This window comes from Trichophyton benhamiae, assembly GCF_000151125.1.
Source record: "Trichophyton benhamiae CBS 112371 chromosome Unknown contig00476.0, whole genome shotgun sequence".
NCBI classification, from domain to species: Eukaryota; Fungi; Ascomycota; class Eurotiomycetes; order Onygenales; family Arthrodermataceae; genus Trichophyton; species Trichophyton benhamiae.
This window is the reverse complement of record NW_003315108.1, coordinates 336,444-363,293: the sequence shown is the minus strand read 5'-3', so window position 1 is coordinate 363,293 and position 26,850 is coordinate 336,444. Positions and strand designations below refer to the sequence as shown.

General features: G+C 47.7%; 9 protein-coding genes across 9 annotated transcripts; 7 read left to right on the top strand and 2 right to left on the bottom strand.

Annotated features, from left to right (window-relative positions):
• Positions 1–68: 68 nt before the first annotated feature.
• On the top strand, positions 69–439 carry ARB_06763 (uncharacterized protein; the record flags this gene model as incomplete). The annotated part of the gene is made up of 2 exons (XM_003014957.1): positions 69–105; positions 195–439. 2 exons carry the CDS (start codon positions 69–71, stop codon positions 437–439), a joined length of 282 nt encoding a protein of 93 aa, XP_003015003.1.
• Positions 440–889: 450 nt separating this feature from the next.
• ARB_06762 (uncharacterized protein) lies at positions 890–1,265 on the top strand (the record flags this gene model as incomplete). The annotated part of the gene is made up of 2 exons (XM_003014956.1): positions 890–1,042; positions 1,065–1,265. The coding sequence occupies 2 exons, from the start codon at positions 890–892 to the stop codon at positions 1,263–1,265; spliced, it is 354 nt and encodes a 117-aa protein (XP_003015002.1).
• A 193-nt stretch (positions 1,266–1,458) lies between these two features.
• On the top strand, positions 1,459–2,153 carry ARB_06761 (uncharacterized protein; the record flags this gene model as incomplete). The annotated part of the gene is made up of 4 exons (XM_003014955.1): positions 1,459–1,522; positions 1,604–1,689; positions 1,749–1,919; positions 1,980–2,153. The coding sequence occupies 4 exons, from the start codon at positions 1,459–1,461 to the stop codon at positions 2,151–2,153; spliced, it is 495 nt and encodes a 164-aa protein (XP_003015001.1).
• Positions 2,154–5,971: 3,818 nt separating this feature from the next.
• Positions 5,972–10,019, top strand: ARB_06760 (ABC multidrug transporter, putative; the record flags this gene model as incomplete). Its single annotated transcript, XM_003014954.1, has 2 exons — positions 5,972–6,313; positions 6,366–10,019. The coding sequence occupies 2 exons, from the start codon at positions 5,972–5,974 to the stop codon at positions 10,017–10,019; spliced, it is 3,996 nt and encodes a 1,331-aa protein (XP_003015000.1).
• Positions 10,020–13,060: 3,041 nt separating this feature from the next.
• ARB_06759 (uncharacterized protein) lies at positions 13,061–13,417 on the top strand (the record flags this gene model as incomplete). The annotated part of the gene is made up of 2 exons (XM_003014953.1): positions 13,061–13,253; positions 13,347–13,417. 2 exons carry the CDS (start codon positions 13,061–13,063, stop codon positions 13,415–13,417), a joined length of 264 nt encoding a protein of 87 aa, XP_003014999.1.
• Positions 13,418–13,570: 153 nt separating this feature from the next.
• Positions 13,571–14,921, top strand: ARB_06758 (MFS transporter, putative; the record flags this gene model as incomplete). Its single annotated transcript, XM_003014952.1, has 3 exons — positions 13,571–14,039; positions 14,110–14,300; positions 14,358–14,921. 3 exons carry the CDS (start codon positions 13,571–13,573, stop codon positions 14,919–14,921), a joined length of 1,224 nt encoding a protein of 407 aa, XP_003014998.1.
• Positions 14,922–19,075: 4,154 nt separating this feature from the next.
• ARB_06757 (ergot alkaloid biosynthetic protein A) lies at positions 19,076–20,000 on the top strand (the record flags this gene model as incomplete). The annotated part of the gene is made up of 2 exons (XM_003014951.1): positions 19,076–19,406; positions 19,558–20,000. The coding sequence occupies 2 exons, from the start codon at positions 19,076–19,078 to the stop codon at positions 19,998–20,000; spliced, it is 774 nt and encodes a 257-aa protein (XP_003014997.1).
• Positions 20,001–20,210: 210 nt separating this feature from the next.
• Positions 20,211–21,008, bottom strand: ARB_06756 (uncharacterized protein; the record flags this gene model as incomplete). Its single annotated transcript, XM_003014950.1, has 1 exon — positions 20,211–21,008. One exon carries the CDS (start codon positions 21,006–21,008, stop codon positions 20,211–20,213), a length of 798 nt encoding a protein of 265 aa, XP_003014996.1.
• A 327-nt stretch (positions 21,009–21,335) lies between these two features.
• On the bottom strand, positions 21,336–26,522 carry ARB_06755 (NACHT and WD40 domain protein; the record flags this gene model as incomplete). The annotated part of the gene is made up of 4 exons (XM_003014949.1): positions 21,336–23,729; positions 23,789–26,008; positions 26,072–26,420; positions 26,479–26,522. The coding sequence occupies 4 exons, from the start codon at positions 26,520–26,522 to the stop codon at positions 21,336–21,338; spliced, it is 5,007 nt and encodes a 1,668-aa protein (XP_003014995.1).
• Between the last annotated feature and the right edge of the window lie 328 nt (positions 26,523–26,850).

Below are 26,850 nucleotides of genomic sequence, written 5' to 3'. Positions count from 1 at the left end.
CTCTTGTCCGCGTCTGGGACTGTCTGGCTGTCTAGAGAAGAGTCTGCGGGCGCATCAGAGGGCCGGGCATGTCTGTCTGGCGCGCATTCAGTCAAGCCACTGCAGGTAACTAGAGGGCTAGTTGGTTAGTTTGCGAGTTAGTTGGTGGGTTGGTAGATGTAGCCGCAGTGCAGCTAGCAGGACATGCTGGACAGACAGACAGGCAGACAGACAGACAGACAGGGGGACAAGGAGAAGAGACGAAAAGGCCCAGCAGAGAGAAGATGGTGAAGATGCAGACTCTGAAAGGAGAAGAAGAAAGGAAGATGGAATACGAACAGCCAATGACAAGGACAGCTCACATCAGATTGCACGGAGGAAGCTTTTCACGGAGATCGAGGGCGATGGATCTCGTATGTACTCCGTCCATAGAAGAATATATCGACTGGCTGGCGGGTGAGAGGACAGCGAGGCAGCGCCGTCCGCTGGAGTCAGTCAGGCCAGCCATCTGAGGGCTCTTTGGACTATCCTGGGCCATCTTTGAGCATCTGGACTATTGTTGGCTAGTGATTAGCTGGTCGTTATTTACGATCCGAAAGGCTAAAGCTACTTTGATGGAGCCGGAAGTCGAAGTACTTCTGGCCGTTGTAGATACGGAGTAGAAGTGCCTCGTAGGAGCAGTGAAGGCGGCGTGTCCAGGGAGATATACCTAGAAACCCGTACTTGGGCTCTCACTGTCTATGGTCTTCTCTGTCTGTCTCCTTTACCTGTCACTCCTTTGCCAACGTCTGCTCCTTCACTTCTGTACTCCGTAGTTATAACTGGTAGTCACTATGTAACTAACTGCCTGGAAAGATGGAGACTCCCCAGCGGATAACTAACCAGGCGTAACTTTGCTGCTGTTACGCCCATGATCCAGCGTCTGCCTTTTGCCTTCTTTGACTTTCTTCTCCTCTTCTATCTTCTTCCATCTTTCATCATCAACTTCTCTTCTTCTTTTTCTTTTCTTCTTCTTCTTCTTTTTATGCCATCATCGACTTTTTTTTTGCTTATAAAGAAAAAAGTATCATCACGTGACTCTTTAGCCGCCCTTTTCCCTTTTCGGCCTCCACTTCTTCTTCTTCTTCTTCTTCTTCTTCTTCTTCGACTCCAACGAACAAACAACACTCGCAGCAACAACGACAACGACAACACTGACAGTAAATAATAACACCGGCATCAAGCAGACGACAAAGCCGACAGCTCTTCTCTCTCCTCTGACCTCCCGCTTGTCGCTGGCTCTATAAAAGACCACTCGGTACGCCTCGCTTTCCCCAGCTCTTCCCCGACCCCTCCAACGACAATACATACAGCTAGCTTCAAGAACTGCGCATCAACTGACTGCTTCCACCAGAACACACACACACACACACACACACAAAACACCCCAACACTCCTCGACACCACCAGAATACTCTTCTTTCTCTCCCCAGATTAATCATGGCTTCCACTGCGACCAACAAGATCACCTTGACCAGCTCCGATGGCGTTGAAGTCACTATCGGTAGGAAGACACCCTTGCTTGCTCCGGCGCCAGGCAACAGCCTCTCCACACCAGCGACGAGCTAACTAACAACATCTACAGAACGCCAGGTAGCTGAGCGCTCCATCTTGATCAAGAACATGCTCGAGGATCTCGGCGACTCCGGCGAACCCATTCCTATTCCCAACGTGCGTTTTACCTTTCCCTTACCTCCGTCATAGTTCATAGCTAATTACATCATTCACAGGTCAACGAGTCTGTTCTCAAGAAAGTCATCGAGTGGTGTGAGCACCACAAGGGCGACCCCCCAAGCACCGGTGACGATGACGTCGACTCCCGCCGCAAGACCACCGACATCGACGAGTGGGACCAGAAGTTCATGCAGGTCGACCAGGAGATGCTCTTCGAAATCATTCTCGTTCGTCAACCCCTTCCGTGTGAGAAGACCCATTGAGGTGGTGTTTTAACATCTTACTAGGCTGCCAACTACCTCGACATCAAGGCCTTGCTCGACGTTGGATGCAAAACCGTCGCAAACATGATCAAGGGCAAGTCCCCCGAGGAGATCCGCAAGACCTTTAACATCCAGAACGACTTCACTCCAGAAGAAGAGGACCAGATTCGCCGTGAGAACGAGTGGGCTGAAGAGTAAGCTTCTCTCCTTGCCGCTTTCTACTACTTATATCTAGCTAACAACACATCTAGCCGTTAAAACACACAAAGCATACTACATACTCCCCCATCCTTACACGATGTCTACGTGACCACGAGCCTCTCCCTCAAAAGAAACGTTCCGTCTCATCTTTACTCTCAAACGACACGGCTTCTTTACCCCATCTTGATATGTTGACTCTTTGTCTTTTTACTCTCTTTCCTGTTTGTTCCCTCCCCATTACACGAGAGGCGTTTGGGTTTGCCTTGTTGTTCAATACTCAACTTCTACCCCCCAACATTGTTTTATTTTCTCTACCTCTTTCTTTCGTAGAATATGGGCTGGTTGCATCATCATTATCGTCATGATCATCATCATCGTTCTTCTCATTCTTGCTTTTGTTCAAGGGAAAACACATCCGGCCAGTACAGTAGCTAGGGAAGTTACGCAGTTCAAGTTAACTACAGGAATACATCAATAGTATGAGCCAATGAAAAAGAAAAACAAACGTTTACACTCCTCGACGGGTGTTTCTTTTACATTACTTCTCTACAGATGTGGTCTAATATGCTATAGGTCCAATAAATGCACCAGGACCAAACAAATTTTAGCCACATGGGAAACATTTCCTTGTATTGCTTTTCTTTTTTTAACTATCCCTATCCATATTCTCGTAGCAGAACCATTTCATTCATCGTTCATTTTCCACCCCATCTGGTGCAAGCACTTGGTGCGACTTATGTGGTGATTGTCAAAGGTCAAAGGATCGAGACGTGAAATTGTTGGGATGAAAATAGACGAGAATGTATGCAGAATCGAAAATGTGGAAAACGCCGGAAGCTGGGAGTAACCGTTTAGATTCCGAGACGGGTCTTGCGCCAGTGTCTTCGCTTGGCGTTGTATCTGTTGGGATATCCTGTTAGTTCATGTTCGAGGATATGAAGCGGTGGTTTCGCAGATATATATATATATATATATATATGTGTGTGTGTGTGTGTGTGTGTGTGTGTGTGTGTGTGTGTGTGTGTGTGTGTGTGTGTGTGTGTCTCCGTGTCCATATGTTCTTGTTGAGTCTTCTTGTTGAGTCTGATCGCTTGGACGTTGCGTGGTATAGGTATATGGCGATAGGCGTTATTTCCTAGTTCCTCAAATCGGCATATTGATCAAGTTCTCGTCGCATAGTAACACTCCCGACGTATCACCGACGACTGGCGACCTCCCACTTCGAGAAATATCGACATTTTCTCCCCCCGCGGACTTTTCACCTTCCTACCCCTCGACTGATCCCAGATACTCCATACGCACGCAGACACGCGCACACACACATTCATCTGCAAAACCACCATACCAACGCAAGTAAAGAGCAGCATCCTACCTGATGGTGTTGCCAGTTCTCAACCGAATCCACTGTGGGATAGGTCTGTTCTGCTTCTGGGCTTTGGCAAGCTTCTGCTTGGTGCGGAAGGACTTCTGGCTCTGTAGCGAATCGATCAGCACCAATCACTCCTTTAATAACGCCATCCCGCTGTTCCTCTCGTTATCTTCAATAAACTTACAGGCATCTTGACGGTGTTTCGTGAACTGTCGCGTCCTTGAATATTCTTGAGCGTTGCGACGTGAAGTTTTTCTATCGTCAGGAATTGAAAAAAGGCAGAAGTTCTGTGTGAAGTGGGCTTGGCTCGCTTGGCTGGTTTGGGATGTCACGTGATTGAAGTCCATCCCCGGCCACTTGGCTTTGAGAAAAGTTTTGTTAACGACGAAACAACCAGCGACAAGCATGGGACTTCTCTGACTACGCCGTGCAGCTAACTAGTTAACTACGAGGCCTCTACGGGTTGGATTGGGTTGGATTGGGCTGGGTTGGTCGTTTGGGCGGGTTGTGTCTGATCCATGGAGGTCCAGGGTCGGAAATTGACGTCCAGGGAGATGCATACGCGAGGGTACACTGACAGCTCGAGGTGAAGACTAACTATGAGTCTTCTTTTTAGGGTTACGGTTTGACTGGTGATCATCATCATTATCGTTGATGCCTGATTGACTCGGAGCGATCCGTGATGCCTATTCAAGGCACGCAGGACGATGGATTGGGCGGCGTCCAACTCGGTGAGGACCACGGAACACTCGATCCCCCGTATCCGCCGAATGACAAATACATATAACGCATCCTCTGTCCTCATCTCGGTAAACGAGTAAACGAGGAGCGAAGAACTTCCCTAAAAAGCTTGAACTGAACTGGATATTTTTAGATTAGGGCAAGGCCTCCTTACCACCACCACAGTGCTTGCTCGCGCTGTCCTGTGGTGTCCGACATCCCTTTTGGGCGGTCAAATCAAGTTCCGCAAGAAATAGGGGGGAACGTCGAGATACGGAGTAGAATGGGGCTCTTGAGCTTCAGCTGTCTGCCAAACGGATCTGTAATGGGAAGTGGATCAGGGGTGAGCCACTTTCGCTCCCTTCAGTTTCTAAGCGAGCGGAGACCAAACTGGATTTAGCGCAAGAGCCATCCTCCCACGACGTTGCTTAGCATCCATGCTTTTCCAGACGATTACTCGGCTGCCGACTACTGAAAGGATTTTTCCAAGGCGGATTGATCTACGTACAAGCGCAATTAATGTCTGTTCTTCAAACTTGAGCAGTAGCAATCAGGATTCAACAAATCTGCAAAGGTCCATGCCAACTTACGGCGTATGGCGTATTGAGTATTGAGAACTCCGTATAGCAGGCTCCCTCAATTCAACCCGGAGCAAGCCAGGGAAGGCAACGAAATGCTGCAGCCTAGTCTCGGGCATCGGATAGATTGAAGATGCGGTAGTTAAGCAGCTGGATCCCTTCCGGAGTTAAGCTTTTTGCGCGGCATTCAGCAACATCATTAATACGCACTTCACTTTGCTGCCTGGCCACCCTGGAACGTGGGCAACCACCTGAAACTCGCGAATAACACAGTAATCCATGCAAAAGGACGGAGTAGACATGACTGGTGTCTGCATACGCAGTCTGTCTGTTGACATAAAAATATCTATACGACCCATGTCCCCGATTGAGATATGATTGCGACCAAATCATCTTATTCGCTGGCTCGTATTCGAGGTGAGTCAACCGAAGTTTTCAAAGATGCATAACTTTTTATGCCTGTGACTGTATTAGTTATTACATCCTGCACGCGCCTCAACAAAGTAATTTACAAGCACCTCGATGATGTAACGACGCAGCTGGTGTAACGAGCGGTCGATACGCTATGGGCGCCATCATACCGTGGGTGAGGGACGCAAATGATAGGCGAGGAAGCTTCTCACATATGTAAAGCTTCTTACTGTCGCATGGCAGCCAAGCGGTCAGCCAGCAGTATCGGTATTTTTAACTTAGTGAAGGTTGGTGCCAAAGGCATAACTTATCTTCGGATACTCCGTCTCCAGACTCCGTGCAGGGGTGTGTTAAGTTCCAGAGTTCTCCATGACGGATATGGGGCTGCCCGGAGAATGAACACCCCCTTTAGCGCGGTGGGCCTTGTTTTTCCCACCAGATGGCATCGAGGTATATATAAAGGGCCTGGCAGTTTCTCCCCCTCCTATGCTTGGCCGTGGATTCATACCATCATCGCCAGCATCTACCTTGAACTACCTTGCGGAAAAATCACCCCAGCGAGCACTGTCTTGCTCTGCTCGGGCCGTTCCCAGCTGGTTGATTGCATCGTCGCTCAACGGACTACTGAGAACCGCATGACCTGATTTACCTCGCCGGCCTCTTCCCTCTTTTGAAGAGTTTATACCGTCTCTTAATCTTCTTTCTTGTTTTAACAAGCTAGATATATTCCGGCAAAAATGGCTGAAGTGAGCGAGAAGCCGAATACCCAGGATGACGGTGTCAGCAAGCAGGAAAATCGAAACCCAGCTTCGTCGGCTTCGTCAACTTCCGATAAGGAAAAGGTTGCTAAGAAGGGGAACTCGGATGCCACAAAAAACTCAACCCCGGAGGACCTAGATGCTCAACTTGCTCACCTGCCGGAGCACGAACGAGAGATACTCAAGCAGCAGTTGTTCATCCCAGAGGTCAAGGCTACCTACGGCACATTATTTCGATATGCAACCAGGAACGATATGATATTCCTCGCCATTGTTTCTTTAGCTTCTATTGCAGCCGGTGCTGCCCTACCACTATTCACAGTATGTATACTGTCCCAGTACGAAAGTTTATTCTATGATTGACATGTTATAGGTCCTTTTTGGTTCCCTCGCTGGTACATTTCGAGATATTGCACTCCATAGAATCACCTATGATGAGTTCAATAGTATATTAACGAGAAATTCCCTCTACTTCGTCTACCTTGGAATCGCCCAATTCGTTCTCCTCTATGTATCCACCGTGGGTTTCATCTACGTGGGTGAACACATCACTCAGAAGATACGTGCAAAATACCTCCATGCCATCCTACGCCAGAACATCGGTTTCTTCGATAAGCTTGGGGCGGGAGAAGTCACCACCCGCATCACGGCAGACACGAATCTTATTCAAGATGGAATATCAGAAAAGGTCGGCTTGACTCTGACTGCCCTATCGACCTTCTTCAGCGCGTTCATTATCGGATACGTCAGATACTGGAAACTCGCACTGATCTGCAGCTCGACTATCGTTGCGATGGTTCTGGTTATGGGTGGTATATCTAGGTTCGTGGTCAAGTCTGGGAGGATGACGTTGGTAAGCTATGGTGAAGGAGGCACCGTCGCAGAGGAAGTGATCAGCTCTATCAGAAATGCCACTGCCTTTGGAACTCAAGAGAAACTTGCAAGACAGTACGAAGTGCATTTAAAGGAAGCGAGAAAATGGGGTCGCAGGCTTCAAATGATGTTGGGCATCATGTTTGGCTCCATGATGGCTATCATGTACTCAAACTACGGTCTCGGATTTTGGATGGGGTCACGCTTCCTCGTCGGTGGTGAAACGGACCTGTCTGCCATCATCAACATCCTCCTTGCGATTGTTATCGGATCCTTTAGCATTGGAAACGTTGCTCCCAATACCCAGGCTTTTGCTTCTGCTATTTCCGCCGGTGCTAAGATTTTCAGCACCATCGACCGTGTTTCCGCAATTGACCCAGGTTCTGATGAGGGAGATACCATTGAAAACGTGGAGGGAACTATCGAGTTCCGTGGTATTAAGCATATCTACCCATCCCGCCCTGAGGTTGTTGTCATGGAAGATATTAACCTGGTTGTCCCCAAGGGCAAAACTACTGCTCTTGTTGGCCCCTCGGGTTCCGGAAAGAGTACCGTTGTTGGGTTGTTGGAGCGATTCTATAACCCAGTTTCTGGTTCCGTTCTTCTGGATGGCCGTGATATCAAGACTCTCAACCTCCGATGGCTCCGTCAACAAATTTCCCTTGTCAGCCAAGAACCTACGTTATTCGGAACTACTATTTTTGAAAACATTCGATTAGGGTTGATTGGGTCCCCAATGGAAAATGAATCCGAAGAGCAAATCAAGGAACGGATCGTCAGTGCAGCCAAGGAGGCCAATGCTCATGACTTCATTATGGGCCTGCCGGATGGCTATGCAACGGATGTCGGTCAGCGTGGCTTCCTTTTATCCGGTGGTCAGAAGCAGCGTATTGCTATTGCTCGTGCCATTGTAAGCGATCCTAAAATATTACTGCTTGATGAAGCCACGTCTGCTCTTGATACCAAGTCCGAGGGTGTAGTACAAGCCGCTCTGGATGCTGCCTCCAGAGGAAGAACCACTATTGTCATCGCCCACCGTTTATCCACTATTAAATCCGCTGATAACATTGTTGTGATTGTCGGTGGCCGCATCGCTGAACAGGGTACTCATGATGAGCTCGTTGATAAGAAAGGCACATACCTTCAACTCGTTGAGGCTCAAAGGATCAACGAGGAGCGTGGAGAAGAATCCGAGGATGAGGCCGTGCTCGAGAAGGAGAAGGAAATCTCGCGTCAGATTTCCGTTCCTGCAAAGAGTGTTAACTCCGGAAAATACGCTGATGAAGATGTTGAGGCCAATCTCGGACGAATAGATACCAAGAAGTCCCTCTCGAGCGTCATACTGTCCCAAAAACGTGGTCAAGAGAAAGAAACAGAATACTCGCTTGGCACTTTGATACGATTCATCGCTGGATTCAACAAGCCAGAGAGATTGATAATGCTCTGTGGATTCTTCTTTGCCATTCTTTCTGGTGCTGGCCAGCCCGTTCAATCCGTCTTCTTCGCCAAGGGTATTACAACACTTTCTCTCCCGCCATCATTATATGGCAAATTGCGCGAAGATGCCAATTTTTGGTCCCTGATGTTTTTGATGTTGGGTCTTGTCCAACTGATTACGCAGTCCGCCCAGGGCGTTATCTTCGCTCTTTGCTCTGAGAGTTTGATTTATCGAGCACGCAGCAAATCCTTCCGTGCAATGCTTCGACAAGATATTGCCTTCTTTGATCTCCCTGAGAACAGCACTGGCGCATTAACCTCATTCCTCTCAACCGAAACCAAGCATCTTTCTGGTGTGAGCGGCGCCACTCTCGGAACCATCCTGATGGTTAGCACTACTCTCATCGTGGCACTGACTGTTGCTCTCGCCTTTGGATGGAAACTTGCCCTTGTCTGCATTTCCACTGTGCCTGTCCTTCTTCTCTGCGGATTCTATCGATTTTGGATTCTCGCACAATTCCAGAGAAGAGCAAAGAAGGCATATGAGTCTTCTGCAAGCTACGCGTGTGAAGCCACTTCCTCTATCCGCACTGTTGCTTCTCTTACTAGAGAAAAAGGTGTAATGGAGATTTACGAAGGCCAACTTAACGATCAGGCAAAGAAGAGTTTGAGATCTGTTGCCAAATCCTCGCTTCTATATGCTGCTTCGCAGTCTTTCTCGTTCTTCTGTCTCGCTCTTGGCTTCTGGTATGGTGGTGGCCTGCTTGGAAAGGGAGAATATAACTCATTCCAATTTTTCTTGTGTATCTCCTGCGTCATCTTCGGCTCTCAGTCTGCTGGAATTGTGTTTTCCTTCTCACCTGATATGGGCAAGGCAAAGAGTGCAGCCGCTGATTTCAAGAAGCTGTTTGACCGCGTGCCAACGATTGACATCGAGTCGCCTGATGGCGAAAAGCTTGAAACCGTTGAAGGCACTATTGAGTTCCGCGATGTGCATTTCAGGTACCCCACACGCCCAGAACAGCCTGTGCTTCGTGGCCTCAACCTCACTGTCAAGCCTGGCCAGTATGTCGCATTGGTTGGGCCTAGTGGGTGTGGCAAAAGTACTACCATTGCTCTTGTAGAAAGGTTCTACGACACATTATCTGGCGGTGTATATATTGATGGAAAGGACATTTCAAGGCTTAACGTTAACTCTTATCGAAGTCACCTTGCACTCGTTAGCCAGGAGCCAACTCTCTACCAAGGAACTATCCGGGATAACGTTCTCCTCGGAGTCGACAGAGATGATGTCCCTGATGAGCAAGTCTTTGCCGCATGCAAGGCTGCCAACATATATGACTTCATCATGTCCCTGCCCGATGGCTTTGCTACTATTGTCGGGAGCAAGGGAAGTATGCTGTCTGGTGGGCAGAAGCAACGTATTGCGATCGCCCGTGCTTTAATACGAGACCCAAAGGTTCTCCTCCTTGACGAGGCTACATCTGCACTTGACTCTGAATCCGAAAAGGTGGTTCAAGCCGCCCTTGATGCCGCTGCGAAGGGTCGAACGACCATTGCTGTTGCTCACCGACTCAGTACTATTCAAAAGGCAGACGTTATATACGTCTTCGATCAGGGCCGCATTGTTGAAAGTGGCACTCATCACGAACTCCTCCAAAATAAGGGCCGATACTATGAGTTGGTTCATATGCAAAGCCTTGAGAAAACTCACTAATGTTACACATATACCCACCAGTTTTCCCACACCTACCCTTCACATTTTATACTAATATATATCCCCTCTTCTTCTTCTCCATCTCCATATAGTTGGCGGGAAAAGTTTCTGTTTATGCTATTTCGGTATATATTCCCACCTCCTTGTACAGTTTGACCCCATTTACATACCTCTCACCCTCTTCTGTATATATCCATATTTTGGCGTTCTGGTCTAGGCCAAAGATCGTCGTGGCGAAGCAACGCTGTAGATGGTCGCATCTCTTATTTTAGTCTCTTACATGCATATAGACCAATAATGAATCAAGGTAGCTTTTGTTCTCTCTTGAAAAGCAGTGTCACCCTTCCTCCCCTTCCTGCACTCAATTGGCTCCCTCCAAGTCTCCTGCTCCCATCAAGCTCGTATCTCAAAGCTCTGCGGATTTTACGAGCTGGGCAGTTCCAGCAGTACTTTGTGTGACACACAACAATGCCAACCACAGCCTCACCCTTTCTCTCTACCTCTGCATATACGGATGGCTTCCAATTTCAGAACAGCCCGATGGTGCGATTGACCAATATCCTTCAAATGGTCCGCCACCTCAACCAACAAACTTCGGGTTTGATTGAACCGAATGCCTAAGATCAGCACGAGAAAAGAGGAGGAAATGGATCTCACCCAGACTCCGTAGTTAGGCTGTCGCAGCTAAGCAGCAGGAGAGAGATATAAATATGGCCTCCTGCATCCCATGGAGATACCCCAAAAATAATTTCTCAACTCACTTTTCAATAAGACAACATCACAATCTTCGCTCAGAGCCATCTTATCCATCAGTTTCCTTAAGCAAAATGAAGTACACTATTTTCCTTGCCTTGGCTGCTCTAGTCATCTCTGTGAGTGCCAGGTGTGATGGATCCCCGGACCCTACCTGGAGACATTCCGGCAGTTGCCCGGGCGCCGGTGCTGGTTCGGAAGAATGTAATGCGAGATGCCAGAAAGAGGGCTTTGGTTGTGGCGGTTGCGGAGGCTTTGCGTATAGAGATTGCTGGTGTTGCAGCAATGATTGTGACAGCAAGTATGGCTTCCTACTTCTAGACACAGCACAGCTGGTCTGAAACATTATTGAGCCTCGGCTTCTAACTTGTCAAAGACCTTGAATAGCGGAAAACCAATTTATGACCAATTTATGACCGTGCGTCCGATCGTTTGGCCTCCTGAACTGGTGATCTCTTGTGGACATGGATGTCAGTGGGCAGGAATGAAGCGGAAGGGCTTAGTTGAGATTGGGCATCTAGAGTGGTGACCGTCTCAGTGCATTCTTTGCGCCAGATGCGTACCAAGCAGTTGATTAGTACTTAGTCTTTAGAAATATATCGTCCTATGGGCTGCATCCTTGAAATATCTATTCCGCGTTTGAAGACTTAGAGGCTCAGCCTGGCTGGGGCTGCATTTCACAACCTAAATTGCCAGACACGTGACTAGAATTCACGTGAGTCCCCGTTTTAGGTAGGTTTCGAAGGGAAGCTTAGTGGAGCCGCCGGCCTTAATTTCGCGTAACTTGACGTCCAGGAACATCGACATCAACAATCGACATAACGCATCACACCGGTTCTGCGGACCCGGCATTGGGTGCTTGTCAGTCTATATATATGTGAAATGGTTATTGGGTGTGTACAACCGCCAAACCCTTTATATTTTACTTTCATTCACACGCTTTCGGCCAAAACCACCACGTCTTCCCATTGCGTACTTCTCAACTTATCAACTACTTGTTGTGATGTAGATTTATAGTGGCCTTCCTGTGGACTAAATAGACCTGACTCACTTCATAGCTCCTTGGCTTTTTCAGAAGTCACGCTCTTGTTATGGATGAAAAAGTTGGGCTTTGGGCTTGAACCTTAGCCGTCTCTTCAGACTGCTTTCCTCTTGGCCAGTGCTAATCGGACCATCTTTTAAGCGCAGGATACTCAAAAGCACACCCCTATAAAATACCCAGGGTACTATGAGATGCATATGACGGAGTATACTTAACTATGGCTATCATAATCTTTGTAATAAAGGTTCAACCCGATAGGATTACGTCTGTCTATCCCTCGGTTTTATTGCTACGCTTCAACATTCTGTGACCATCTCCTTTGAGCGTTTTTCTCGATGCTATCAGATACCCTCTCCGCTCACAACCTGTTGATAACTTGACTACCTGATTCCAAAATTCTCTATCGAAATATTTTATAGCCGCTTAACAATACCATGAGGACCTTTAGTATGATTGCTTCCCATACATCACTTTAGCAACAAATCCGTTTTCCAGCCTTAAGAATGCCATCTAACTATTCTTCTCGCCCAAGGCACATTGTTTGGGTGGATATGGAACAGCTACATAGATGATTTGTACTAGCAAATGCTTCTACAACCACCGATGTCTTCCTCTATTCCTCGGAGGCCACAGTTCCATACTTAAGGAACTGAATAAGAGGTGACGCGGCTAGTCGTCAAGTAGCACGGTAAGACTTCCACTTGTGCCATATCTGCATACTCTTAAATTATTCTCATTGGTACTCCGTACCGTTATGTTCCATTTTTGACGGAAGAACAGAAATGCCCTAAAAAAAGAAAAGTGATAACTCCCGGGTCCGATTTCTCCCCATTCAGCCAAGGTAATTACTAGTCAGTGTTAGTATCGCAGCCATGCAAGTGAATCTTTCTTCAACCATTTTTATTCGTCTCTCGGTTTTTTTGTGTTACCTTGCCGTGTCACCTTGGACGTTCGAAGGACTTGGTACGAATGCCCCTACATACGCCTCCTTCTTAGGGGTTACAACTTGAGTTGAAATCCATTACGTCAACTTTCAAGTACTCAAGGCATCGTTACCAAATTGGAAGTTATTATACCTTTATACGGAGTATCGATGTGGTTGATGGTGTATTTTCTTTTAGTATAATTGCTTTTGTCTGAATTTTGAGTGATACGAGATATTTCCATTTTGCCCAAAGCTGACATTAGCAACCCTGGTCTAAATATGTGATAGGCCTGATCTCAATTTCTGGACCTTGCCTTCAAGATGGTTGTTTTCTTCCTGAGATTCAACTTCACTTTGAATTTTAATGGCCTGAAACTCGCAACCCCTCTTCATTCCATTTCGGAGTCTGCGGATACCAGCAAAGATGTCGAAGATGCTGTCCAAACCATGGCTCCTGGAGGCGCGGTCATCGGAGGCGTTTATCATTCTTGTTGTCTCCATTGCTATCTTCGTGGTAAGTAATGCCAGCTCGGATTGGGAATTAGGGTTAGGGTGTACCGTTCGAGAATGACTTCCTAACAGTGTCATAGGATATATTTCTTTACAGCATGGTATGAAACCATGATGGAACTCGTTACCCAGCAGAGTGCTTCGTCAGATGTTTACAATTCGCTCTAGATTGTACCTATTATCCCGAAAGCCCTTGTTGATCGTATCGGAGTATCGCCTGATGATGGTTCGTACAGAGCATCTCCAATTGTTTCGGTGAATCAAGGGCCCGTTAACACATTACTATAGCTCAAAGCTGGATGTCAGTCCTACTAGCGACTTATGGTGGAACTCTCCTACTGGGATCCCGTACGTCTATATCGTATCTCATTCTCTTCGGATCCGACTGTTAACAAAACAATAACCGTAGCAATATTCGGGTATATTGCGGATAGGACTAGATCACCAAAAGGGCCATTCATCGTCGGCCTACTCGCTCTCGCGCTCTCGACGGCACTTTTCATGCTGGCTAGATCTCCTGCTTTATTTGTGATTGCCCGGGGTCTCCAGGGATTCTCCGGTGCTGCAGTCTGGGTTGCTGGCCTGGCACTTGTCGTTGATACCGTGGATGATAGCAGAGTTGCAGAAGCCATGGGATACACCACCATGGGCCTGAGTCTGGGGTCTCTATTAGGCCCGGCTGCCGGTGGAGTGTTGTACGACAAACTTGGGTTCTATGGAGCATTCTACGTGCCGATTGGATTGATAATTTTGGACGTTATTTTGCGGGTGGTCTTGATTGAGCCTAGTGGTATGACCTTTTCCCCTATCCTCTCATTTCACTACTCTCGGACACGGAGGCTGATAAGAGCGTCTCTCAGCTGCCAAACAGTGGAAAGTTATGGAAAGTGATGAACACTCACCGTTGCTGCAACCCCCGACATCCGCTACCAACAACTCAAATAAACCCAATTCAACGTTTCAAATATTCCATTTACTGGGCCAAAGGCGTCTCCTTGTGGCTTTATTAGGTGGTCTAGTTGGTGCCCTTACCTTCTCTGCATTTGAAACAGTAAGGCGAACTTCTCTCCTCTCATGAGAAATAAGACGGCTTCCTGACCTTTCCTAGACACTTCCTCTCTTCCTAATCGAGTCTTTCCACTGGTCTTCCAGCAGTATAGGACTCGTCTTTTTCATTATGGCGATTCCCGGCATGGCTGGTGCCCTAGTTGGAAAGTTAGTTGACAGATGTGGACCGCGAGTCTCCGCCACGGTGTCTTTTACCATTGCAGGTGCAACCTTAATCCCGCTCCGCTTTGTCCATCACCCTGTCCTAGCAGAATATTCTCTGCTGATCGGTCTCCTGGCAACAAACGGCTTAGCAATCTGCGCGGCTTCCCTTGCCGCAATGTCAGAAGTGTTTGAAGTTGTTTACTCTCCTGAGAGCAGTGGTGCATCGAACAATGCGAACCCTGTGGCCCAGGGATATGCTCTGTATAATATGGCATTTGCTGGCGGACAGCTTGTTGGTCCGATTTTAGGAGGCTTTCTCAAGGCTCGCCTTGGATGGAATACCATGACACTAGTTATTGCTTTGGTATCGGGTGCTACGGCTGTTGCCAGCGCCCTATATGCAGGAGAACAGGCCCCATACGACGAACTTATCGGCCCGGAGGAGGTGACGGCTGCATAGAATAGCTCGCATAATAGGTATGGGCTGGCTTGTTTTTATATACCATCAAAAGACCGTCAGTTGGAAAGGTGCTTGTAAGATACGTGTCTAGTGATTTATACCTTCATATCATAAATGATGATTTCTTCTTAGTAGCTAACTAACTAGTTGCCCACCGTATAGATAAAATGAAAATTATCTCCGTTCACCTGTCAAAGTTTTGAACCCATGTTGAAGGTTCTTGTCCACAGATGCCATGTTATGTGACATAGACTCAATGTACAGCGAGCGACTAGTGTAGACGGTCTCGCCACTTGTGATTGGATGCGTGGGACATCGTATCTCTTCATATCAATTATTTTGTGGATACGAACATGAAAAGCCCGGCGCGGCCCGTGGCGAGAGAGCCATCAATTAACTATCCATTTATAGTCCGCCCGATAGGTGTCTTGGGATACACATCGCGCGCAGGATACAGGTCTGCAAGTGATGGACAATCTCTCGGGTCTGAGTAGAAGACTGAACCCAGCTCCTTCATCATCTTGACCTTCTCTTCCATCGACACATCCTATGCTTCTCAAACTCAACACCAATCCCAGATACATTCCCCAAAGCCCAAACACCACCACCCTCCACCACATCTTCGCCAATGTTATCCCGCGCTCGGATGTTCATCCATTCCTGGCCATGCAAAAAATTCACTTAATCCCGTCATCATGCTCTGCGGCCATCCCATCTATGGAGCCGTTGAACAGAGCATGGTAGCTGAACCAATGCCTTCCCCCTAATTTCCGGAGCAGAACACAGGACCGGCCTTCAGCCTCTTGACTCGGTAAGCGTTCCTTTGGCAGCGCGAATCCATCAAATCCGAGGAATCTCAGGTCGACAATGTCTACCCTTGTCTTTGCTATGATGGAACCTTTTATTGCTTCGCGGTTGGGTCTTTTAGACGGAATGCCGTAGATAACATAGCCATTTCGCGAGTAGCTAGATGTGCGCGCATCCAGTCAAGGGATGGCGGGGATTATCATACTCTAGGGGTTTTGGTGGTGGTCTGTAGGGTACATAGTTAAGTACCTATGTACTCCGTAATCAGACACCGGTAGGAACATGCTGAACTACTCGCATATGGTGTCCATTGTGTCTGCAAGGTAACCAATCGATGGAGGCACCGCCGCCATCTTCGCACGAATTGGTGGGTGGCACTCGGCATTCTGTAGCTGAATAGCTGTAATGCAGGTTGTGAGCTTCCTGGTCGCCATCATCTATCCATTCACCCCGTACTCGGCGCCTTTGCCTTGTTATTTTTCAAATTTGGCAGATGGGAAAAAAAAAACGGGTTGGGCCGGGCCCCGGGATATCACATGATGAGGCTCAAGTGGAGTAGAGTTAACTAGTTAGAGTCTAGCTCACCACTGGAACTTTATTTATTTATTTTTTATTTTTATTTTTTTTCAGCTCCGACGGAGTACGAGGTGGTGACAGCAACGGAAAAAAAAAAAAAAAGAAGGCCCTACAGATCTCCGTACGGAGGACGTTTCGCAGGCTAATAAGTGGTTATCAGACTCGCGTCCAGATGTTGATACGCCAACTTTAACAAAATATATTGTGATTTGTAGGGGCTGTGATCCCTATTAGTGAGCTTCTGTTTGATTTCCCGCGATCCTGTATGCATGTTATACCAAACGCTGTGCTCTGGTTGATTGCCCACAGCTGCCACCAAGATTACTCCGGCCACTTAAACAACTCGGGTCCCGCTTTGAGAGAGATACCTGGGCACAGTGCATCAACTCCACCTGGCTGCAATGCAATGGCCATTCTTTTATCCCTCTCCTCCCCTGCCGCGCTTTCAATTCAAGGAGAAGACGGCAAGTCACAGGCATGAAATCCCTTGTTTAGGTGGCCGGACTATTCTATGGCCTAACCCAGACTCTCACAAGCTGGCTCTCCACCGGTCATCGAGCGGTGTACCCTCAGATTTATCGTCATTCCCTGCTCTAGGCCGCTTGTCCTTCCCCACAAGCACGTTCACTGCTGAGTGGCGCCGTTGTGCGAAATGAGGGACAGCTGCGACGTTCAGGGCAATCCAGGCCCTTTACTTGGTATCTTGGCTCGGGCACATACACCTCCCGTTGCGGTTGCGACAAGTTGACATCGAATTTTTCTCACTGCATTAGTGTTAATTAATTGCAGCATATAGGAGCTATAACACGAAGCATGTGTTGCGGGCCACGAGTGTGCGCTTGCTCTTTTGGCTCTGCTGTTTTCACAGTAATGACAGCTGTTGCATCGAGTTTGGCTGGCTCGAATGAACTTCGTGGCAATGCGCCATGCGTGATGTATTAGGTTTGCATCCTGCATGTCGATCGATGGTGCCTTGCTGTTGTTGGCAAATATTGTCGATCTGGGCCGTCTCTACAGCTAGCGGGCCCGCGACAATTCCATCAGCTCCCTCCCACTGCACCAGCCACCTCCAATAGTAGAAAACTTTGCCAGCCAGCACTTCCAATAGATTATCCTTTCGGCACTCCGTAAAAGGCGGTCTCAGATTACTGCGCACATCCCAAGCCGGCATACTCAAAAGCAATGATCACTCTGTACAGCCTGCTCCCAAGCTTTGGGCTTCAGCCATTGTCTGTATCAGTTCCAGCTAACTACCTATGGAGTACTCGTTGTCCATCTTCACCAGTTCAAAGAAATTCCCCAATATGAGATCCTCGACCTCAACCTCAACATTGAGTCTTCTGTCGATCTTACCATTTGCCTTGTGTTGGCTGGCTATTTAACTGCCCTCAATCCTCCCCTTAGTCGACTGACCCCTCTGCAAGAACCACCAAAAACCTCCTTGTTCGTTACTCTGCTCTAAGCCTCACTCAGCATCTTTCCGGTAAGAATACCTAACAGTATTTTGCTGTTACAAGTTCAAATGTCTCTGACAGCAACTAGATACAACCAACATCGCCCTACACGAGGTTCTTGTCACTGCCCAACAATGCGCTTCTCTCAAGTGATAACTGCCGCCCTGCTTGTAGCCTGCGCATCGGCTCAATAGCTCAACAAGGGCGATACCTGTACCTCCAATCGCAATTGCGAAGCGCGTTGCGGTGGGGGCGAGTTCAGCATATCCTCCGGCAAGTTTGTCTGCTCTAATGACAACGCAAAGAATGACAAAATATTCAGTTGTTTGGGTTGTACGAATCTTCCAGAGTCCGATGCGGACAGAATTTCGGAAATATGTACGGCGGTGGCAAGCCTGGGGGAAAATGGTATATACTGCATCACTCAAGATGAAGGCTTTGCCAGTCATTGTGAATATTACAATGGAGAGCTGAAGAAGGTCAAAGAGCTTTCCACTTATGACGAAGCAGTGGATGCTTGCAAGAAGGCATCGGGACAATAAATTTAGTTAAGACGAATATTACGGAATCAATCTTGTTTTCTAGTTATTTAGTTAACTAACTAGCGCTAACTAGTTAGCCATCACTTTTCTAGCAGGAGAGTTGGCATCCCGCCCCTTTTTCTAAGGTCTTATTCTGATATACCTTGTAGTCAGCGTCTTTTACCACGAAGTTTCAGGTTCCTAGTCGTTGTCTTCCTGGCCTCGCTGCTGACTCTTGTGATCGTGTCATTGTTGTTCTCAGCGATATGCTGGATATTGCCCGTTTCTTCCTTGATGGTGCCGTCCGGCTGAATGTTGTGCGCGTTTGTCCGCCATACGACCAGGTCTTCACGACGCTGATGTCGCAGCTAGACCGTTACCGGGAATGCCTCAGGTTCATCGAGGAGCGTCTCATTGGACCGGACAACATGTTGAAGTAACTAGATACCCAGGAGACGATGCATGTTCGGGTTCCGGGAGCTTCCCCAGGCTCCGCCAGGCTCGGCTTTCGGGCGACGAACAACCATGCACTATGTGGCAGTTAATCAATGACGTTCGTTAATCGTTAGTCACAATAAGTCAACTTATTGTAACTAGGATGTAGTTAACTAGGATGTTGTCGACCCAGCGTGAGACTCGGATTTAACTAGCTTAAGCCCGCCTTAACTACCAACAATTGGAGCATAAAGAGCGCTCTCGCAGCCTGGCCAAACGGTTGCAAATTGCAATAGTGTAGTTATTCCCACTCACAGCTAGACCAAGTTTTTATCTACTAGACATCCATTCGCATGCTACAATGACCATCCTTCTCACCGGCGGAACAGGCAAGACTTCTATTCGCCTAGCTCGCTTCCTCCAAAATGCAAATATACCATTCCTCCTCGCCTCCCGTCGTGGCTCGTCCGCAGCCCCAGTAGGCATGCCAGCCGTTAAATTCGACTGGCTCGACAAGGAAACATGGAAAGCACCCTTCGGCGGTAAACCCATCTCCGCTATCTATCTTATGGAGCCGCTGGTTGCAGAGCCCTGGAAGCCTATGATCGAGTTTATCGACTATACGCGCAACGTGCATGGCGTTACTCGCTTTGTCCTAGTGGCAGGTACCTCTGCCGACTTATCACGGCCCGGTATGGGGGTAGTCTGGAAGCATTTTCTCGAGACTGATGTCGACCATTGTGTGCTTCGGCCTAGTTGGTTCATGGGTAACAGGATCACACAACCTTAACTATAACTATTTTGATGTCCCCGCTAACTTTAATTAAACCTATAACTAACTAGAGAACCTAACTGATGAGGCTCCCGGCCCTCTTATCCGCGAGTATAGCAAGATCTACACAGCCTGTGGTGATGGGAAGATCCCCTTCGTGAGCGCTATTGATATTGCGGCAGTCGCATTCCGAGCTCTCACAGATCCTAAATCGCATAACTGCGACTACCGTATATTAGGACCAGAGCTCCTTACCTACGATGAGGTGGCTGAGAAGCTGTCAGCTCACCTAGGCCGGCGTATCGAGCATGTCAAGCTATCGGGAGATGAGCGTTATAAGAGTTTGACGGACGCGGGTGTCTCGGACTACTTCGCTCGGTTTTTAACAAACTTGGAGGTAGCAGCAGCTGATGGGTTTGAAAGTCGCATGAATAAGACAGTGGAGGAGATAACGGGCCGGGCACCCAGGAGCCTGGACCATTTTGCTTATGAAAATGTACATTCGTGGCAGTAGATATAACTAACCACTCGTTATTATGTATATAGAGCAATCCTAATATCACTATGACAGGCTTATTGGTGAGAGTAATAGCTCCCAGAGGTGTACCATTCATTGAAGGACTTGATCTGCTAAAGATTTATATGAAAATCCGCTATATACAGCAAGATACGTCACATTCTAACCATCTAATCTTTGAATACTTTCTGGAAACGTATCAATTCATCAAGCCACGGTATAGCTGACTCGGGACGTGCCCTTGCTCCGAGAAATCTTCTTTACAGTCGTTTGTCCGCAGAGATCCGTCGAATCGACATGAGTACCACCACAAGGATACACCTCCGCCCCTACAATGTTGACTACCCTGGACTTTTCACCTGGAGGCACCAATGTAGGATCCGGTATCAGTCTCTCCAACCCTCTAGAGCGGAAATCATCTTCATCCCACCACTCTATCTCGACCGGCATGGCCGCAGCAATAAACTCATTGACCTTATCCTGGATATTTGGCTTCCATTTTCCCTCAATAAGACCCCGGAACTCACATGCTGCCGAGTCGGGGAAGTGCGATGCCTTCAGCTCTTCGAATCCCTCCACATCCTTTTCCACAAGATGCTTAACTGCAGCACCCAAGACATGGCCGGCAGTGTGCAGCCGTGAGTAGAGAAGACGCTTTTCCACATCAATTTCCTGCTGCACCGTCTCACCAGGTGCGAAAGTGGATGGCCCGAAACGTCCAAAGTGCAGGACCTGGCCGTCTTGAAGGGCGTCCATCCGAACCGAGGTAACGGTAAAAGAAGCGCCAGAGGGGGAAGTGATCATGCCTATGTCAGAAGGCTGGCCGCCGCCTTGAGGGTGGAATATAGTTTTTTCCGTAACTACCACATGGTCTTCTTCGCTGCCTTCCTTGAAGAGCTGACGGTTGGCTTCCTCGAGTGCCGCGAAGGGGCGCACGGCAGTCACGAGAGTCTGAAGGGTATACAGCTTTGCATGGTGCTGAAAAGCGAGAAATGTGCGGGCCATTTCTATGACGAAGGTAGGATGGATGAGTTACTTTTCTCTACCTGTATGATTTGATGTTGGGAGTCATAAAGATTCGCCCAAGTAGATGGACGGAGTAGTTAGTTAAACTTAATTGGCTATGCTAAAATAACTAGTTAAATTCACAAGGAAGTTTAATGAATGAAATATTAACTACTTAGCAGATGCGAGATTCTAATTGGATATAAAAAATTATTCCATAAATATACACACCAATGATATTGCCTTTAAAATATTCGGACCTTTAAGATCCAACCAATAAAAAACGTATGATACGCCTCCTGTCAAAGATATATACCGTATATTGGCTTATATATAGGATTCAACTGGCGGAATGTTTTGCTCAGAGAGCCACACGTTGCTTTGATAATCTGTCGATCTAGGCATTCCGCTAAAGTCGAATTCCATAATCTCAACTTTACCTGCCAATCCAAATACGGCAAGGTTGTCTCTAACAATGAGACGACTAGGTCTATATGCATGAGGAACCCAGAGGACATTGCATCCATCATACATAATCCAGCTATTTGTGACAAACAGTGAGTGTATGTCAGAATTAGTCAAGGTCGCATCATTGGAAGTGAGTATTTGCAATGGTCCACAATTGGTGGAAAAAAGATCATCCCGGACGCTGCTTGGGAGCAATTGCCAAATATTGCAGTCTGGAAGCTCACAAAGTGTTGTGCTTGTTATTACCTCTTGAAGGTATTGTTTCTGTCGAGGGCCTGACACCATAAACAACCTTTGCCTGTCCATCGAAAAGGCGAGGGCCTGGCATATATCCATTGTTTTATATTCCCGGAGCATCTCTCCAGTATCCGTGCTCCATACTTTGACTGTGCGCGAACTTCCGGTGGCTATAAGCCTACTATCTGGCGAGAAAGTAAGGGCCTCTACCTTTGCATGGCGGCCGTTGAGTTCTAGAAGGAGTTTTCCAGTGTTGAAATCATATATGTGATATTCCTCATGCATTAATTCAGGTGGGTACGTATCCAATGCCACTAGTACCATTCCCTCGTTTGGTGAAATAGCCATATTTAAAACAAGTCTGTGAGATTTGTCAATCATTGGAAGTTCCTCGAGTGAAGTAGTATCCCAAGTTACCAACCAGCCATAGGCATCCGCTGATACTAGCCGCTTATCGCTTGGCCAAAAGAGAATATTCTTGTCAATGGAGTAGTTTAACTTCGATTGCTGCAACGGAACACCCTTTGCCACATCCCATATTACGACCGGAGCCCCTGTAGCATCTAATCCGCAGCCACCTGATGCGGCTAGCTTGCCGTCTGGCGAAAGCACAAGAGCAAAGATATTACCACCATAGGCGCTCGCTATCTTTTCTTCCGGTGCTGGCGCGCTCCAAAGCCGCTTTATTGAATCTTTGGCCTTATTTAGAATTGGTATAAAATGTGCTGATGTTGGGGTTGGCATATCCCATATCCTAATGAGGTTGTCGGGTGATCCTGATGCCATTACCGTACCGTCGGGGGAAAAGGAAACCGAATTGCTGTTCTTGAACAATTCTACCAGTTCCCCCGAGGCCACATCCCAAAGACGCAGGTAACATGCCCAGTTATAGGTAGCCAGTAATTTGCCATCTGGAGAGAATACCATATGATCAACGTCCATGTGCCTAAGCTCTGTATCTGGTGTCGACGATCCGTTTAGATATATAGTCGTACCAGTTGGTTTTCCCGTGGCTGCAGCCCTGAATGATATTTGTGTTGCTCCTAGGATCTCTAGCTCGGCCTGTGCTAACGCCAACTTTCCATCTAGGGAAAACGCCACGTTGGTGCAAGCATCAATGGTGTACAGAACCGAACGCTTCCTAACGTCCAGAATCTGCGTTTTTCCTGCAATTGCGAGGGCTATCAACTTACTATCAGGCGAAAATGTGTATGTATAGCACCCTTTCAACTGATACACAACAGAACCATCTTCTGCATTCCAAATACAGGTCATGCTCCATGTTTCAGGGTGGCCTCCCATGATGGAAGCCCCTATCAACTTATTATCGGAGGAGAAGGCGAGATGGCGGGGCGTACCAAAATTATTAGGGCAGTGGCATCTTTCAAGCGTCTTCAACATAGTCCCACTCTCTACGTCCCAGACCTGGACTAACATTTGTGCTGCCCAGACAATTACTAGCTTGCCATCAGGTGAAAACGAAACCGAATGAATGGCAGAATTCCCATGGCCTGTGGTTTCAAGCACCCTGGTCACCGTGCCGGTTACTGCGTCAGAAATTTTAACGGAGTTCGAAAAATTGACTGAAACCACCAGTTTTTCACTTGGTGCGAAGTCTGCATCCTTGAGGTGTTCAATAGTATTGAGCAGTGCACCTGTGGTTGTGTCCCAAACGCGGAATGATTTCACCTCTGTTGCGGGCCCTGAGATTGAGGTTATAAGCGTGCCGTCCTTGGAAAATGCCGGGGATATGAAGTGGCGGGCCTGGGATGGTTTACCAGCAAGATTTCCTAATGTTTGGCGAAGTAATGTCCACTTTGGTTGTACTTTTGGGTATCTCACAATCCAGTTGGGCAAATCTTTGGCAAAGTGTTTGCGGAGCAAGCTCTGTTCTGGTGCGAAAACTAGGGCAGAGCAATATACTTGAAGAGGAGCCTGTTCAATGATTGCACGGTTGTAGCGAATAAACCGTTTTGCATCTTCGACAAAAGCATAAAGCTGAGGGCTTACATTGGCCTTCGCAATAACATTAGTAGTTGGCGAGTAATACCATATGTCAAGAAACTGGAACTTACGTTTATCATACTACTCAATAATTGAATGGCGCGCATCCCTTCAGAGCTTTCTCCAAGCAAGCTCAAGGCCTCAAGCCAATGAAGCAAGTGGTCTAGCAAGAAGATGTGGACTATGCCATTGTCACAGAGACCAACATCCTGGCGTTGGAGAGGGTCCAGTTCCTTGAGGTGATATATCCAGTGTCGACTTGCGTACGCAGTGTGAATAGAAAGATATTCCTCTATTCTAGTTCGAGCTATTTGATTGATTTCGATACCAGGGTGGCGCAGGTTACAAATATCTCGTCTGAGTCCGTATTGTGAATTGCTGGATAACAGTCGGATGCAGGAGGTGAATAAATCCCGGTGCATCTGCTCATTAATCCAGATCCTGCGGTTTTCTTCATGCTTTCTCAGGAGAAATTCGCGAAAGGACTGGTGAGAGATATGCACCGGCTCCTTGGGCGATTCGGGTATCACCAGAATCGAATGGAGAGAATCGAGCCTGGAACATACAACTTCAAGCTCCAGCCTTTTCGGGCACAACTCACACAGGCTTGTTTCTGGCATTGGTTCAAATAGAGCCACAATAGTTCCAAGAATCATCCGGAACTGTTCTACCAGTACTTCCTTTTCCGGACCAGTCACTGCCTGGGTTAGGATGTGGTCGTACATATTATCGAGAGAGTCGAAGGCTTGGTTTTGAAAGATCCGGGTTAGGCGATCATTCATTGATGTGGCCCCTGGTTCTTTGATATACCGGCAAGTTATCGCAGCATAAATGAAGAGACCATTTGCTCTCTCAGTGAGTCTTGATATAGATTCCTCACTCGGCCAGTGGGCTTCGACCCCACGTTTCTCCGTATGTAGATTTCTGAGCTCTCCACGAAACATCTGGGAAATATCTAGATCAACAGTAGACTTATCAAGTTTGTCTAGTTCAATATGATAGACGTTTTGAGGTGATTCTTTAAAAGCGGCTTGGATATGGCTCTCAGGTCTGCTGGTTATGAGAAAGCGTAGTCGGATATTTTGCAGCGCTGCAGAGTTAACGAACAGGTTGATGATACCCATGATTTGTCGTTTGCTGAGGCCTTCGCATTCATCCAATGCATCAATAACCATAATGATAGGGCTCTGTCTTGGACTCAACAGAGAAAGTGGATTGTATATAAGCTTTTCCCACTGAATTCCCATTGCTAATTGTTCTATTTCAGTGCTGTGTCTCTTCTCTGTTGAAATTGCTACTCTCAGGGACGGGGACAACCCGCTGAGCTGATGAGCAAGGGAACTGACAAACTTTGACAGCGTTCTGAGGTCCTTTTCGTTCTTCGAGAAGAAAAAGGTTCCTCCAAGCTGCCCCTGTTTGGAGTACTGCAGAGCAATTGTGCGAGAAATAGTGGATTTTCCAGTACCCAGTCTTCCACTAAGCCAGCAAATACATTTTTCAGGGGTACCATCTATCCAGGCCTCTATTTGGCGGAACAGTTCAACCCGGGTGCCAGCAAGACAGGTAGGTTCATGTTCATGAGCAAGGGCTCGCACATCAGCAGCAACCGCATGGGCTAATATGGGAGCATTGGGGAGCATTTCACAATCTGCTGGCGATGGCACTGCGTCGTGCAGAATATTAGACAGCTTCTGGCCAGCAGACTCTCGGGCTTCCACGCATCTGTCTTCGCAGTTCCCCCTACACTCAAGCAGACTCCAAGGCCGCAGGTAGTTGAAACCCTGGAAGTTCTCGCTGATAGCTACAAATATTTTGAGCATCCCTTCTCGCGTCCTCACTTCATTCTTCAGGGAGTCAGCAATTTCGAGTCTTCCAAATTTGTCCTGTCGAAAGAACTCGATGAAGGAGGCCGCTATTGCAGCCGCCAGGGGGGTAGCAAACGAGGTGCCAGTATCTCGGTATCGAAGGCTTGAAGAGTCATTTGGCCGCCATGCATCCAATACTGCTTCGCCGAGGGTGCAGAAATTGTAGTGGTCCTTCCGAGGAGGGGGGTTGAAGTTCGACACCTTGCCGTACCCATCAGTCGAATTGATGCAAATGACTTCAGGCATGTTAGCTGGGAAAATGGGCTTTGGTATATTTGCTCCAGCGTTAGATGCAGCTACGAGCATGATCTTCCTTTTCTCGGACGCTTTGCGAATGGCACTGGCAACTACATCATACTCAGAGCCAAACCCCCATGACATAGATATTATGTCCACGTCCCATGGATGAATTGCATATTCAATAGCCTGGTATCACATATCCTATTAGCAAGCTGTCGTTGCGAGCAACTATCCCCGAGATCATCCTACTTTTGCCACACTCTCTGGATTCAACGGGGAGCCATCGTCCTCTTTTACTCTTGCAACGTAAATATCCGCAAAGGGCGCTCGTTTTAGCAACAGGACAGCAATTTGGGTGCCGTGACGACGCGAATCCGAATCATCTGCATCGTCGACAGGCCTGTCAATAAGAAAACTCCTACAGTCTATGATTCTCTTTTTATCCTTTGTAGATATTTCTGTATGGGATATGTCGATGCCGCTGTCAAGAATCGCCACTTTCGCCCGGGTCCCCCTTCGAACGATGCCCCCGGAAAAGGAGTCGATTGGACGACGGAAGTTCTCAAAGTAACTGAACCAAGTGTTTGCGTTATCCGTGCTAGGAAAAACCGTATGAGAAGATGTGCTGGGGATATTTTATTGCAAGGCGGACCAACCTTCTCAGGGTGTAGTAATCTGTCCCCATTGTCGTGGAAGCCATCACGACGTATCTCTTATATTTGGGCCGCTCCTCCGTAAGAGCAGCCCCGAGAAGCTATAGCAACTCCCTCCACAGAAACAATTCTTGTGGATTTATGGGCTTGGGGTATCACTTCTGCCTCTATGGACGAGCAGAGGAGCCATAGCAGACACTGCATTCGCTAATTAGTTATACGACGAAGACGGCGACAGCCCCATCCCGGCGGCAAGCCGAAGGAGGGGCGGCATGCAGAGAGCACAACTGGCTAATGTGATGGAACTGATACTTTCGAGATATGCAGGTAAGCGCCCAAAGACCCCCCTTATACGACGATTGGTATGTCAGCAAG